General features: G+C 41.7%; 1 protein-coding gene across 1 annotated transcript; it reads right to left on the reverse strand.

Annotated features, from left to right (window-relative positions):
- Positions 1-1,145: 1,145 nt before the first annotated feature.
- SIKE1 (suppressor of IKBKE 1) lies at positions 1,146-8,220 on the reverse strand. Its single transcript, XM_015409596.1, has 5 exons — positions 8,169-8,220; positions 7,573-7,741; positions 7,359-7,464; positions 2,348-2,490; positions 1,146-1,421 (listed from the first exon to the last, which is right to left on the reverse strand). The coding sequence occupies exons 2-5, from the start codon at positions 7,729-7,731 to the stop codon at positions 1,146-1,148; spliced, it is 684 nt and encodes a 227-aa protein (XP_015265082.1). The 5' UTR covers positions 7,732-7,741; positions 8,169-8,220.
- Between the last annotated feature and the right edge of the window lie 5,443 nt (positions 8,221-13,663).

A 13,663-nucleotide genomic window follows, 5' to 3' on the forward strand; every position in this document is an offset into this window, starting at 1 on the left:
TGACGAAGCCCCGCCCCCTGCTTCTGGCCGCCCCACTTCCGGCCCTCATTCATCCAGGAGGAGGCAGGAGAAGAGGGAGGGTAAGTTGCTTCCTCCCTGCCTCTCCCCACCCCTGCCTGCCTGGGGCCAGGGAGGGCCTTCACGGGGCTTCCTTGCACTCCCGCCGGCCTAGCAGGTCCACCGCCGGGCCCCTCATGGTGTGGCATATGCTAATGAGCTATGCTAATGAGTTCCCCTAGCTCTTTTTCTACGAAACAACCCCTGGCCAAGATGGAGTGGTGTGAGGGAACAACCTCCTGATTTAGGAAGTCTTTGATTGAATCAACAATCCGTTGTGGCATTCAAAATTTAGCTACTTCAACAAACTGGAGGGGGGGGGAATCTAAACCCCTGGGATAGTCCTTCCTCCACTCTCTAATGCTAGCAAATTGATGCATGGCCACAGTGGCATGACATTTGTAGACCGGATTTCAAACCATCATATCTCTCATTACAGATGTAGCTCCCCAACAGGGAAAATAGTACTTCCCTGGGCCAGTTTTGTTTTGGGAAAATGGCACCCAGTGAGCAGGTGTTAAAGCCCCTCCCCTCCCCCACACCATGGTCAAAATCGGGCTGCAACACACTTCAGAAGAGAAGAAGGAGAAGAAGAGATTGGATTTATACCCCACCCTTAACTACCCAAAGGTGTCTCAGAGTGGCTTACAAACTCCTTTCCCTTCCCCTCCCCACAACAGACACCCTGTGAGGTAGGTGGGGCTGAGAGAGCTCTTGACAGAAACTGCTCTTTTTTCAAGAACAGCTCTTATCAGAACTACGGCTTGCCCAAGGTCATCCAGCCAGGTGCAAGTGGAGGAGTGGGGAATCAAACCCGGTTCTCCCAGATTAGAGTCCGCGCACTTAACCACTACACCAAACTGGCTCTCTTCAGTCTGCCTTCCCCCCCCTTCAGAACTTAGTCCCCCACAGCTGCTGCATGCATGTGAGACGATCAGAGTTGGGTTGGGGAAAGGCAGACTGATTCACAGGAAACATCTTGTCTAGTTCAGCTCCTAGTGTTCTGTGATTGTAGTTTCCTAATAACATTTTTCTTCTGATTTACTGCATCACTTGCCTATGATTCCAGCAGGAAAGTCCTAACTACTTCACTCCTGATTTGATACAGCAAGAACCACAGCCATCTTGGGGGGAGGGGGGGATTCATCAGTAGTCAACCCAAGAGAAATGGCCTTCATCCGACTCTGATAAACACAAGCACGCATTTCTTGCTCTCCTACTCCACACTTTAAAGCTGCCCAGTCTCTCACCTCCAACTGCGCCAGCTTTTCTTGTACAGTATAGTACTGGTCGTTGTCTGCTTCTACAGCTTTCCTCATCACATCTCCCATTTCACAGATTCTGTCTATTTGAGTCATGATTTCCTGTGGACATTTTTAAGGAGAAGTTATTTTCCAGCAGATAGTATGAAAGGATACAAAACCAAGGCATGCCAGATTTCTTTTTTAATCAAATTTCTGCTTTTCTCAACAAGGGAAACATAGTGAGGCCTCAGAAAGGCCTTTAACCTATTCTCATGTATGGAGCATTAAGAAAGTTTAAGAAATGCAGCCTTCAGTTATAATAAAGCTATATAAAATGGTTAGCAAGGGGACAAAAATTGGAAAGTGGATGTCTGTACAAAATGGAAAATCATTAGTCAAGCAGCAGTAGCTCCAAAAATGAGACTCTGGGCCATAAAAGTTAAAACTAAACATGCACCACCAGTGTGTGATATGCCATGATATATTAAAAATAATACTTTAAAACTACTAGCTTATGATCTCAAGACTTATCCATCTAGTCTTGACTTTTAAAATATCATGTCAGCCTCCAGTGCAGACCTACAGTCTCCAGGTGGCAATCTGACAGAACAAGTCAGAGTACACTAAATGCCTTCAGGAGAAAGGGAGGAATCACTTGGATCTTTATATGTATTTTCATAAACAGTACAACAGAGAATGTATTGTAATTGTTGCCTGTCTCAGGGAGTTTTATAATGCTGAAGTCACCAATAATTACAACCCGGCCTACAGGTGATAACCAGATCATTTGCTTGATGAAGAATTCTGAAGGAGGTACCTGCTGGCTGAGTTGTAATGCTTTGTTCTAGAAAGGGAAGACACTACGGAGCTGAGGGCATTATTAGAAGGAAGGTGTTTCAGAGAGGAGGCTCTTTAGGGAAATACAAAAGAGGCATGCAGCAGATTCAGAGGAACAGAGCACTACACCCCAAACAGCTTATTTAAGAGTCCTCTTTATTCCTATTCTCCCCCCACCCCTGAGAGAAGATAATGTAATGATTCCTTACAGCAGATTGAGTTTGATGCACGTTCAAAACCGGTTGAGCATCTATATCTTTTCTTTTCATCATCAGCTGTAGCATGTGTTTTCTGTATTTGCTCATAATAAGTTCCAAAGCATCCTGGTGTTCCTCCAAGGAGACCCACAATTCTTTTAAAAAAAAAAAATGGCATGCACAAATTCCATGGAGTAACTATGAAGACAGATATCCTGCTGACCTGGTACAGTAAAAATTCTAACTTTTGAAAATGGAAAACTACTCAATAAGAATATCACAACTAAGACTGTACAACTTTCCCATTGTGCACTGTCTTTATTATGATAGCTCCAGGGGGAAAAAACTCCTAGGTACATAAGCAAGGTTAAGTAAGAGGAGCACAACTTCTGAACAGCCATGTCTCTGTAGTCTACAACTGCGATCACACACACTAAATAATCCACTTCCAATGCACTTTCCAACTGGATTTTGCCAGTTCACACAGTGAAATCCAGTTCGAAAGTGGATTGAAAGTGGATTATTTAGAGTGTGATTGCAGCCTAGCTACATCTTACCACTTACAGTTTCTGCGCTGATAATCCTTTGTATATACAGATGTTCATTACTTAACAAGCTTGTACAAAAAAGAATACATCTGAGACTGATGGCAAAGGAACTGATGGAAATTTTGTTAACTCTGGTGTCATTCTATGTATGTCCAGTCATCATTCTTCATGGGATTACATTTATGATTAAAGTTACCATGAGAATGAAACAAGAATGTGAGATTGAAAGGCTTATGACTAGAAAAAATGTACAATCTTCATTGTGTGTAGAAGTTTGTTTTTAACCCATGAAAAAAACTGTTGCTTTACTGGCACCTTAAGTCATTTTCTTCTTTGTTTCACTGCCTCCAAAATGCAGTCTGCCATTGAGCAACATACCCTTTGAAGCTGTTCTGACAACCCACTAAAATGATTTAACCCATCACTTATCATTTTAAGCCACAATTACAGGATTCTTTTAAACATTTTTAAAAAAACTTTGGGGTTTTGTGGCTAGTAACATTTCCAGTACATTCTCGTTACTGCTTTCTGACAGGTATCAAATTCCAGGGGAAGCAAAGGCAGCATTATATGGCCTGAACTTGTCAGATCTTGGAAACTAAGCAGGGCTGATACTTGGATGGGAGACCACCAAGGAAGACTCTGCAGAGCAAAGCAATGGGAAACCACCTCTGCTTCTCACTTGCCTTGAAAGCCCCTTGCTAAGGTTGCTGTAAGTTGGTTGCAACTTGACAGCACTTATGTATGTACATATCAAATTCCAGAGGAGTAGCCATGTTAGTCTTACAGCAGAAAAAAAACAGAAGTCTTATGATTCCCATAATGAAAGAAATTAATTTTACATAACTGTTTTTGGATTCATTAGCTTGCATCTGAAGTGGGCTGTAATCCACAAAAAATGATGCTAGAATAAAAAAAGACTACAGCTCACTATTTGTTTGTTTATTAGGAAAATATTTATTCCCCCCTTCTCTTCCAAAAAGGGGCCCAAGTCAGCTTACTGAAATGTGTGATAGAACACTTAGACATTATACCAGATAAAAACTAATTAAAATAACCCAACTAAGTGCACTCCAGGAAACAACCTGAACCACAGCCAAAAAAAGACATACATTCTAACATCCCCCCCAATCCATTTTAAAAAGAACTGTCTTGCAGGCTTTCGTAAAAGCTGGGATATTCCATACCAAATCAATAATTGGGGGTAGGGGGTTTGCATAATAATAATGGATCTGCAGATCCATTAAATGTCATGAAATTTTTCTACAGCCAATTTTTTTAAAAATTATATCATCGAATATTTATTCAGAGTTCATAATATACTATATATGCAGAATTCCTTATACTGTACACTCCCAGTAATTAAAACTGATATGACAAATCTGGAGGTAAAGCATACATAATGTTTATGTATATTAAAATACTTTTAAAATTTAATAGATTGGAATAAGCAAGAAGAATGTTCTTGGAGTTGCTAAATGCAACCTAAACTACCTAACAAGTGCAATTTAAATGTTACTTTGCACATGCTGATTTGAGGGGGACAACAGTAGAGGATTTTGATATTTTTAAGAATGTTGATGGCTGAAAATCTGTGTGCATTAAAATAATACTATTCAATGTGCTTGATCTGATCACTAATAGGTAAATTGACATAACCAAACTTTTCACTGGATCTACATGCACAGAGGAAATAATGGGTGCAGAAATTCATTACAATTTAGAGGTTTCCAATAAATGTTTGGCCAACACTTACTGCTGTGTTCCTGCTACTTTTGAAATAGAATGTGGGCTTTCAATAATGGCTGTTGTAGGCCAGAGAACATCTCACTCAATAGCAACAAGAATGAGCACATATTTTAAAGAAAATGTGACCTTGAACAATTTTTGGAGGAGTGTGGGGCCCTACCACTCAGTGAAAATTACAAAAAAAGTCAGAAAGTAAATTTAAACATGTAAGAACATAAGAAGAGCCCTACTGAATTAGATCGGTGGTCCATCTAGTCCAGCAGCCTATCTCACGCAGTGGCTAACCAGTTCCTCTGGAGAACCAACAACAGGCATAGAGGCCAAGGCCTTCCCCTGGTGTTGCATCCTGACTCTGGGATTCAGAGGCTTAGTGCCTCTGAATGTAGACGTTCCCGTCAGTCACCATGAATCTATCTAACTCCCTTTTAAAGCTGTTTATTCCTGTGGCCATCACTACATCCTGTGTAAAGTAGTATTGCCTTTTGTCCGTCCTGAACATACTGCCCATCAGTTTCATTGGATGTCTTCAAGTTCTAGTACTTTGGGAGAGAGAGAGAAAGTTCTCTTTGTCAACTCTCTCCACCCCATGCATAATTTTATAAACCTCCATCCAGTCCCCCCTTAGTTGTCTCTTTTCTAAAGTCATAGACTCTTCATCCTTTCCTCATAGGGAAGGTGCTCCAACCCCCTCATCATCTTGGTTGCCCTCCTCTGTACTTTTTCCAGCTCTGCAATGTCCTTTTCAAGATATGGTGACCAGAACTGTACACAGTATTCCAAATGAGGCCACACCATAGATCTATACAGTGGCATTACAATATCAGCAATTTTATCCTCAATCCCTTTCCTAATAATCCCTAACATAGAGTCTGCCCTTTTCACCACTGCAGCACACTGGGTCGACACTTTAATTGAGCTATCCACTATGACTCCAAGATCTTTTCCCCTCTCCATCTCAGCAAGTTCAGACCCCATTAGCCTACAGTTGAAATTGGGATTATCAACATCAAATTTCATTTATCACATTGTCGCCCACTCACCCAGTTTGTGGAGGTCCTCTTCATAGTCAGTCTTGGTTTTCACCATCCTGAATAATTTGGTGTCATCTGCAAACTTGGCCACTATACTACTCACCCCTAGTTCCAGATCACTGGTAAATAGATTAAATAGTATTGGCCCCAATACCAATCCTTGTGGGACCCCACCGCTTACTTTCCTCCATTGTGAGAACTGTCTGTTGATTCCTACTCTTTGCTTCCTGTCATTTAACCAGTTTATTCAAATTTTTAATTTCAATTTGCAACCACAAAAAATAAAACAAACTACTGTCATCTAAATCATACATAAAACATAGACAATCATCTACAGCTTCAATCATCTGCAATATCTAGATCATACAGAGAGAAACTACAGTCATCTCTATCATACAATTATCAATCAAATATACATCTAGAACTTAAATGTACTCTTGATTTTTCACTTCTATTTAAATACATTTATTCTATATTTTCTAGCTATCTTCATATCTACATATTTTGTGATGGATCCCAAAAATGTTATTAAATATTTTACCAAGCAACATTATAAGAACACACAGTGAATTATTTAAGTATATGGTGATGGGAGCCAAAGTAATATCTGCAGCAAAATGGAAGGCAGAAAGATGTCCAGATTTGAAGGAATGGAAGAATAAACTAAATAAATATGTGACAATGGTAAAATTAACATCTTATATACACAACAGACTGACATCAGAATTTCAATAAAAATGGAAAATAGTTTAATTATATAGCTGAAAATCAGGAATAAATTAAAATAGAAAATGATGAAAAGATATGAAGAAAGCGATGAAGACTCGCTCTTTGGCTTGCATCTCTACCTAGGAGGAGCGCTACAGTTCAGAAGCCCACAGCTCCTGCCTCCCAGCAGCAACAGCAGAGGGTGGGGCCTGCAGTCAGCCCCATATGTTGTAGGTATGTAGGGCTATCTTTCAGCTATGCTCCTGCAGTGTGCAGGGAGTTGGACTAGATGACCTGCAAGGTCCCTTCCAACTCTAACATTCTATGATTCTAATATCTGTTCATGTCTTGCAGCTCTCAAACATCTGACGTTTATTCTGTGTGATTGTTACGTTAAGCAAGTTTGGCCACCTCTGGTCTAGAACTTCATCTCGGATCACCTCAATTTGGCTTAGTTCTTCAGACTAAAAATGTACAAGGTCTCTGGAAAATTTCAACAAAATCCTTTACTATGGCACAATCCTCATGTGTCAAATTATGTTGAGCTGGCATGGAATGACTGATCTAGCAGGTGTGGGCAACTTCCTCTCCTCTTCTGGGAGCCCATTCCAGCAGGCTGGGGCTACAGCTTAGAAAGTTCAAGGCGGGCTGAGACAGATCTCACACAGCCCCATGAGACATCACAACTGGTATAAACTGCTGAGAAGGGCTCAAGAGGCATACAGGGGAAACAGTCCTGCAGAAGGAGCTAGCCCTACAAATCTCAGCGGAACTCACCAGGAAACATTTATAAGGCTGGGCTGCATACAAGCACTTCCTAATGTCACAATGTTAGGCATACATTCCCTTCAGGGATTGTATCCAGACCCTACAGAAAGTGATGGTTTTCAGTTCACAACAATCAACAATATTACAATCTAGAGGGTGATGCTCTCAGCTCCAAGTCACTTGACAGTTCACAATTGTACCATCAGCAAAATTCCTCACCTTTGTTTTCCTGTTGCAGGTCTCGGATCTGTGTGTTCTCCTGTGATAGCAGGATGTGAGGTTTGTATTTTGACATGTCCTTCAGCTCAGCTGCATCTTCTTGGTACTTGTAAAGCAAAGAACTCTGTGTGACTCCAAAGAACAAGGGCATACATGCCCCCCCACACACTGTACATATACAACTGATCCCTGCCAATGCCAGATCTGCACTCACCTTGTGAGAAAGGGCTGTGCCAGCCTCTTTCATGGCTACCACTCGCTTGTGCAAAACAGTGGACTGGTCAATGAGAGACTCAGCGGCATTGTCATGGTCCTTCAACCTTTCCAGCAGCGTTCTTGCATCAGTCAGAATCTTCTCTATAGTACAGGCCATTGCCAGAGAACTAAGAGATGGACGAAAAGAATTGGTCAAAACTCCAGAGGTGCCAAGGGAGACAGATGGAAAATTGAACCCATAAAATATGCTGTCCTGATTTCATTAAGAAACGCAAAGCCAAAAAAACGCTTTGCAAGGGAGTATTAAGAGTCCTGATTTCATTAAGAAATGCAAAGCCAAAAAACGCTTTGCAAGGGAGTATTAAGAGAGAAGGTAAGAAAATACACAAGTAAATGGACTGACCCCACTGCCAGGCCCAAGTTTTGCTCAGAAACTCTACTTCGATCTGCCAAGGACATAAAGTCCACAGACCTTACAGGGAGAAGGGCCTTGACGGGCCACAGGAGGGCAGCACCGTCCCACCCCGGTGTGCACTCTCTAAAGGAGGTGGGGAAGAGGACATACAACTCCATTACCAGCCCCACACAACTCACCTCGGCTCCTGAGTGCCGGCCCTCTCCTCCGCCTTTCCTCCTTCCGTGTGCGGCGCCCAGAAGCTACACTGGGAGGCAGCAGAAGCACCCGTCACAGCTTCCGCCGTGAAGTCTCCGTGGGTCTTTACTAAGGCTTCCGGTTCACCTTTGCCTTTGGTGTGCGGGGCAAGAGCCCGTGGAAATGCTGCTGATGAAGTAGAAGGATTCGTGACAAAATCACAGACGCCGAAGTTCCTTTTCGTTGCAGAAATTCAAGAGACAGCACCGGTCATCATGGAGATACAGCGATGGATGAGGACGCCTCTTAAGCCAGGGCTCTTCCCCCAGTTAAATCGCAACCCAAAATGTAACCGGACAATCGCACCCTCAGTTCTGATATGATACGCCTTAAAGCCCGATTTTGCTGCCCAGTAAGGGGGGGGGGGGCATTCATTTGAGTCTCTTCAACGGGGCCCTTTTCATTTTCTGGCAAAATAAACTGCCCATTTTTCAACCTCTCTTTATCCCTGTTAATGACATGCTGCCGGAACATCCGGCAGCATGTCATTAACAGGGATAAAGAGAGGTTGAAAAATCTCACATACACTTTTACACTGCCAGTTTGGCTTGGTCACGGAGGAGTGGGAAGAGGCAGACTGGAGCACGGCGTTTTCTCAACGTTTACTCGACCTTTGAAGCGCAATCAGACCGAACGCCACTGCCAACTCAACTGCCTTTTTATCTTTAAAACCTTCTTTTAAAACTCTATTTTAGCAACCCACGAGAGACATGCTCATCTAGCGAGCAAAAGGATCTTTCATTAACCCTATCCTGCGTTGTTTGATGTTTTACATATATTCCACACTCTTGCCTCGAGTATGAAGAATTGTACTGGGAACTGAAACTAAGGGATCAGTGGAACTCTGTTTTTTTTTAATCTCTGCTAAAAGCATGCTACTGGACACGCACATTTCGCATTGAGCATGCTCACTGGAAGGAATGAAGCCAGATGCCCGTTCTTCACTTCATGTCCCTTTACTGGCCACCGGTTTTTGGTTAAGCAAGTGACGCCGCGAGTTCTGTTTACTCCCACACCTTCCCTACCCCTCATTAAATCTCCTGAGCGCGATTCTCAACAGACCAGATAGTCTTTCTGGGACCTTTTCAGATCGGGAAAATGGCCCGACCTAGAAGGATAGGGACAGGGAGGCTCATAAAATCCGGAGTGGGTATAGTGTATCTTGGTCGGACTGTGCACAGTAATCGTTCAGTGTATTTTGTATTGGAGAAAACCAAAATCAGTGTAGGGACTGGACACACACATCACCCAGAAGTGACATAATGACGCCAGGCACACTGGGCCCGCCATGGAAGGAGTTCTTCCACTTGCTAGTTTAATAATCTACAGAGTTGTGAGGATAAAATGGGGGTGGAGAGAGCCATGTAGGTTACCGTGAACAAGTTAGAGGAAGAGGAATTTAAAAATATGTTACAGCAACAATGTATAAGTTGTGTATAAGTGTAAGGAGTCACTCTTAATAGTTCTACTCTGAAGTAAGTCCCATTTTGTTCAAGATGGGTAGCCATGTTAGCCTGTAGTCCAGTAGAGCCTTCAAGACTAGCAAAATTTGTGGCAGGGTATGAGCTTTCCTGAGTCACTGCTCACTTCTTCAGGTAGCTTGACGAAAGCTCATGCCCTGCCACAAATGTTGTTAGTCTTTAAGGTGTTATTGGACTCTGGCTCTTTTCTACCATTTTATTCAGTGGGGATTACTCTGAAGAAAGTATTAATAGAGTTCCAGGCTTTGTCCCCAAAAATGCACGCTCTCTCACAAGAAGCACAATGAAGTGATAGGATGTACTACCTCAGACCATTTCCATGCATTCAGTCATTACTGAAGATGGAACATTTTTCTCAAGGCAGTTGGCAACCCTAAATATTTAACACAAATGGACCAGTTGGCTTGCCTCAGAACTCTCTCAGCCCCACCTACCTCATACTGTACTGCACTCCTTTAATCTGGTCTGTTCTTCCACCCTTGCTGGACAACTGTGATTTACAATCTGCTGCAAATTATGTAATATAGAACTGCCCTGGAATAAAAGGATAGCAGACCACATGCAGCCTGGGCCTGTGCATATTTATTTGAATGCAAGTCTCCCTGAGGACAATGAAGCTTACTCTCCTGTAAATATACATAGGATTGTACGGTAAAACCCATGGAAGTCTGTTGGTTAAGCTGAACTGATGAAGAGATTCTGTTCCACCAAACACTAGCAGAATTACACTATATATCTTTCATCCAATATGGTTCCTTATTTTGTGGAGTTCTAAATACAATCATTTGAGTGTGGCTCTTTCATCGGAGCTCAATGATGTAAGGAATGTTTCTTATAAACCATTATTATTTCAACAAACTAGGATTTGGGCAAATTCACCATTTCTGTAAACAAAAAATTATAAACTAATCTGACTCCATAGTGCTGTCATCTTTTGCAGTAGCCTCTGAGGAAATTCTGTGGCAAATATCCTGCCGAAAGATAGCGCTGACAGTTTTCCAGTTCTGTGACTGAGATTGTGTACAAATAGTTCATGTTTTGTGAATGACTTTCTGCAACCAAAAAAATGCATTTTCTAAACAATCGGATGTTTCTCAGAAAACTTGGAAGATCTTTTTTTCCTGTACAAAGGTCAAAGAAATACATTGCAGACATTGCTGCTTTAACTTTATAAAGTGCCATTTCTCTGGTGGCATTCTCACACTTTTTTTAAAAAAAGAAGTCCTGTTGGTTTGAACAGGAACCGAACCATCCTGTCACAGTTCTACACAACAGGGAACCCCACAGGTGACAGCAGAGGTAGAATCTGTATGCCACTTACCAGTAGTACAGGTGCAGTAGAACAGCAAGGAGATAAGGCGGGGCAATAATTAGGATCCTTCTGTTAATAAAGGTGGAAGTCTTAAGACAAGTTGGTTGCAAGAGTGAAGAGTGTGATTTCAACCTTTAATTTTATGGTTCTTTCTAAGATTTTCTTTTCTGCAGCTCATGTAGTTGTGGTAGCTCTGCCCATGACAGGCATCATCCTGTCATGATTTATTGAAATGCAGGCCTGAACAGGATTTTAACATCTAACTCGTTATTGCTTATTGTAATGGGCAGTGGCTCTCCAGGGTCTATGGGAGATGCCAAGAGTTGAGCATGAGGCCTGCCACATGGCCATTTATGAATAAAATAACCTCTATATAGATTACAATAGATCTGGCATCATCACTGTTTGATGACTTTTGGGTGCTGGATCCTAAGAAAGTCCTGAGTTGCAGGTGCTTAGCATCCTGAAGGTGGTTGTTGGAGCCCAGGAGTTAAAGGTTAGGCATCTTAGAAATAAATGATCCATGTCATCTTTCTTGGAATCCCCAATAAGGACTGATGTCTGCCTCCTTCTGGGGCATATTGCTGCAAGAAATGGGCCTTATCCAGGAATAATTTAAAAAACACACAGGGAAAGAAAAAAAAAGGAGCGAGAGAGTATAAAACAAACACTGTGGTGGCAACTGCTGCTGAAACAACATTAGTTAAATTTGCACAGCCAATCAGATCTCCAGTGGCCTCTCAGAAACCCTGCTGGGTAAGAGCCCCTGCTGGCCTCACTCCCTTTCTGACCAATGTTCCCTCTAAGCTGTAGAGTCCTGTGAGCAAAAATTCTACTTTGTGAGCTACTGGCATTAAAGTTGTGAGCAGGTGATTTGGCTACTGCATAAAATAGTGTGTTCTGGAGCCCTCCTTCCTGAGCCGAGACAAAAATGTGTGAGCCGGAGGCTAAAAAAACTGTGAGTTAACTCACACTAACTCAGCTTAGAGGGAACACTGTTTCTGACTACTCTTGGTGGGCACCTTGGTGCTCATGGGTACCACACTGGGGACCCCAGAGCTACAGTGCTGAACTCTTTCAAACTATGGTCTCCCTCCACCAACACCCCAAAAAAGGATCGGATTCTTTCCAATACTAATCCATGAAGTTAATATGATCATACCTAGTTTCCCGTGCCTGCTGCATTGTCAATGTCTGGACTGTTGGACTAGAGTATTTGCATGGCACATGGACTCCTATCCTTGACCTGATAGGCCCCTGGTTATCTATTTAAACACTGCCTTAAAAAGTGTTTAATGAATTCCAGGCTGAGCTTTGTCAATATGTCATCTTATCTATCTTCTTATTTGTCCCTTTTCATAGTAAACACCCCCTACTCATTTTTTTTTTTTGTAAAGTAGATATTCTGTAATGCTGACTGGATTCCTTGTTACTTATTTGCTAGGAGAAGGCACTGTTAGTTATATTTGGTGTCTTTGATGTTTAATTTGACTTTGTTCAATGAGATTTTCAGTTTGGTCTAATTAGTGAAGCTTGTTGCCATTTAAAAATAATTCAATACATGGCAAAAATCACCATTTGACTTTTGACACCTCAATGGTTAATTTCTTTGTAATTTATATTTTATTAGTAAAAGGAAATACAGAATGTAAAAACAATCTGGAATATGTTCATGAGTTCACAAAGACAATGTATATCCTGAGGTTTCACATCTGTTTGACACATTTTTAAAAACAGAAACACCTACCTTTCACTGAACAGTCAGTTATCTCTCATTTGTTGTTAATGGTCAATTAATTCATAAACATTGTTTCTTATTATGTTTGTGACCATATTTTATCTATTTATTTAACTTGTATCCCACCCTACCCCAGAAAGAGGCTCAGGGTGGCTCACAACATAATAAAAACAATAAAGACCATGATATAAAACAGTTAAACAATTAAGTGATTAAAACAAGATGGCATTAAACACGTGTAGTTCACAAAGACAATGTATATCCTGAGGTTTCACATCTGTTTGACACATTTTTAAAAACAGAAACACCTATCTCTCATTTGTTGTTAATGGTCAATTAATTCATAAACATTGTTTCTTATTATGTTTGTGACCATATTTTATCTATTTATTTAACTTGTATCCCACCCTACCCCAGAAAGAGGCTCAGGGTGGCTCACAACATAATAAAAACAATAAAGACCATGATATAAAACAGTTAAACAATTAAGTGATTAAAACAAGATGGCATTAAACACGTGTAATCCAATGTCTCCTGTGACATTTTAATAAGCAATGGTAAATAGCCTGATTTATAACAGTTTTTGATCAGATGGTGGGAGGTACCTAAGATATAGTGCCCCATAGATGATAAACAGTGTCTAGGAGGCACTGGGCAGGTACCAAAGGCAGGGGAGGTCAAGATGATTTAACATCCGCCACCTCATCCAAAGACCTGGTGGAACAGCTCTGTCTTACAGGCCCTGCGGAACTGTAATAGCTCTCACAGGGCCCTAATTTCAAGTAGGAGCATGTTCCACCAGGCCGGGGCCAGGGCCAAAAAAGGCTCTCTGGGCTTATTTGGGGAGAGGCAGTCCCACAGATATGCTGGCCCCAGGCCGTGTAGGGCTTAAAAGGTCAGTACCAT

This window comes from Gekko japonicus, unplaced genomic scaffold, assembly GCF_001447785.1.
Source record: "Gekko japonicus isolate JY-2015 unplaced genomic scaffold, Gekko_japonicus_V1.1 scaffold2324, whole genome shotgun sequence".
NCBI classification, from domain to species: Eukaryota; Metazoa; Chordata; class Lepidosauria; order Squamata; family Gekkonidae; genus Gekko; species Gekko japonicus.

Coding starts and splice junctions, on each gene's coding strand:
- SIKE1 (XM_015409596.1), bottom strand. CDS start 7,731: ATGGCCTGTACTATAGAGAAGATTCTGACTGATGCAAGAACGCTGCTG. Junction 7,465..7,572: donor GCACAGCCCTTTCTCACAAG/GTGAGTGCAGAT, acceptor TTGCTTTACAAG/TACCAAGAAGATGCAGCTGA. Junction 1,422..2,347: donor TGCATCAAACTCAATCTGCT/GTAAGGAATCAT, acceptor AAATGTCCACAG/GAAATCATGACTCAAATAGA.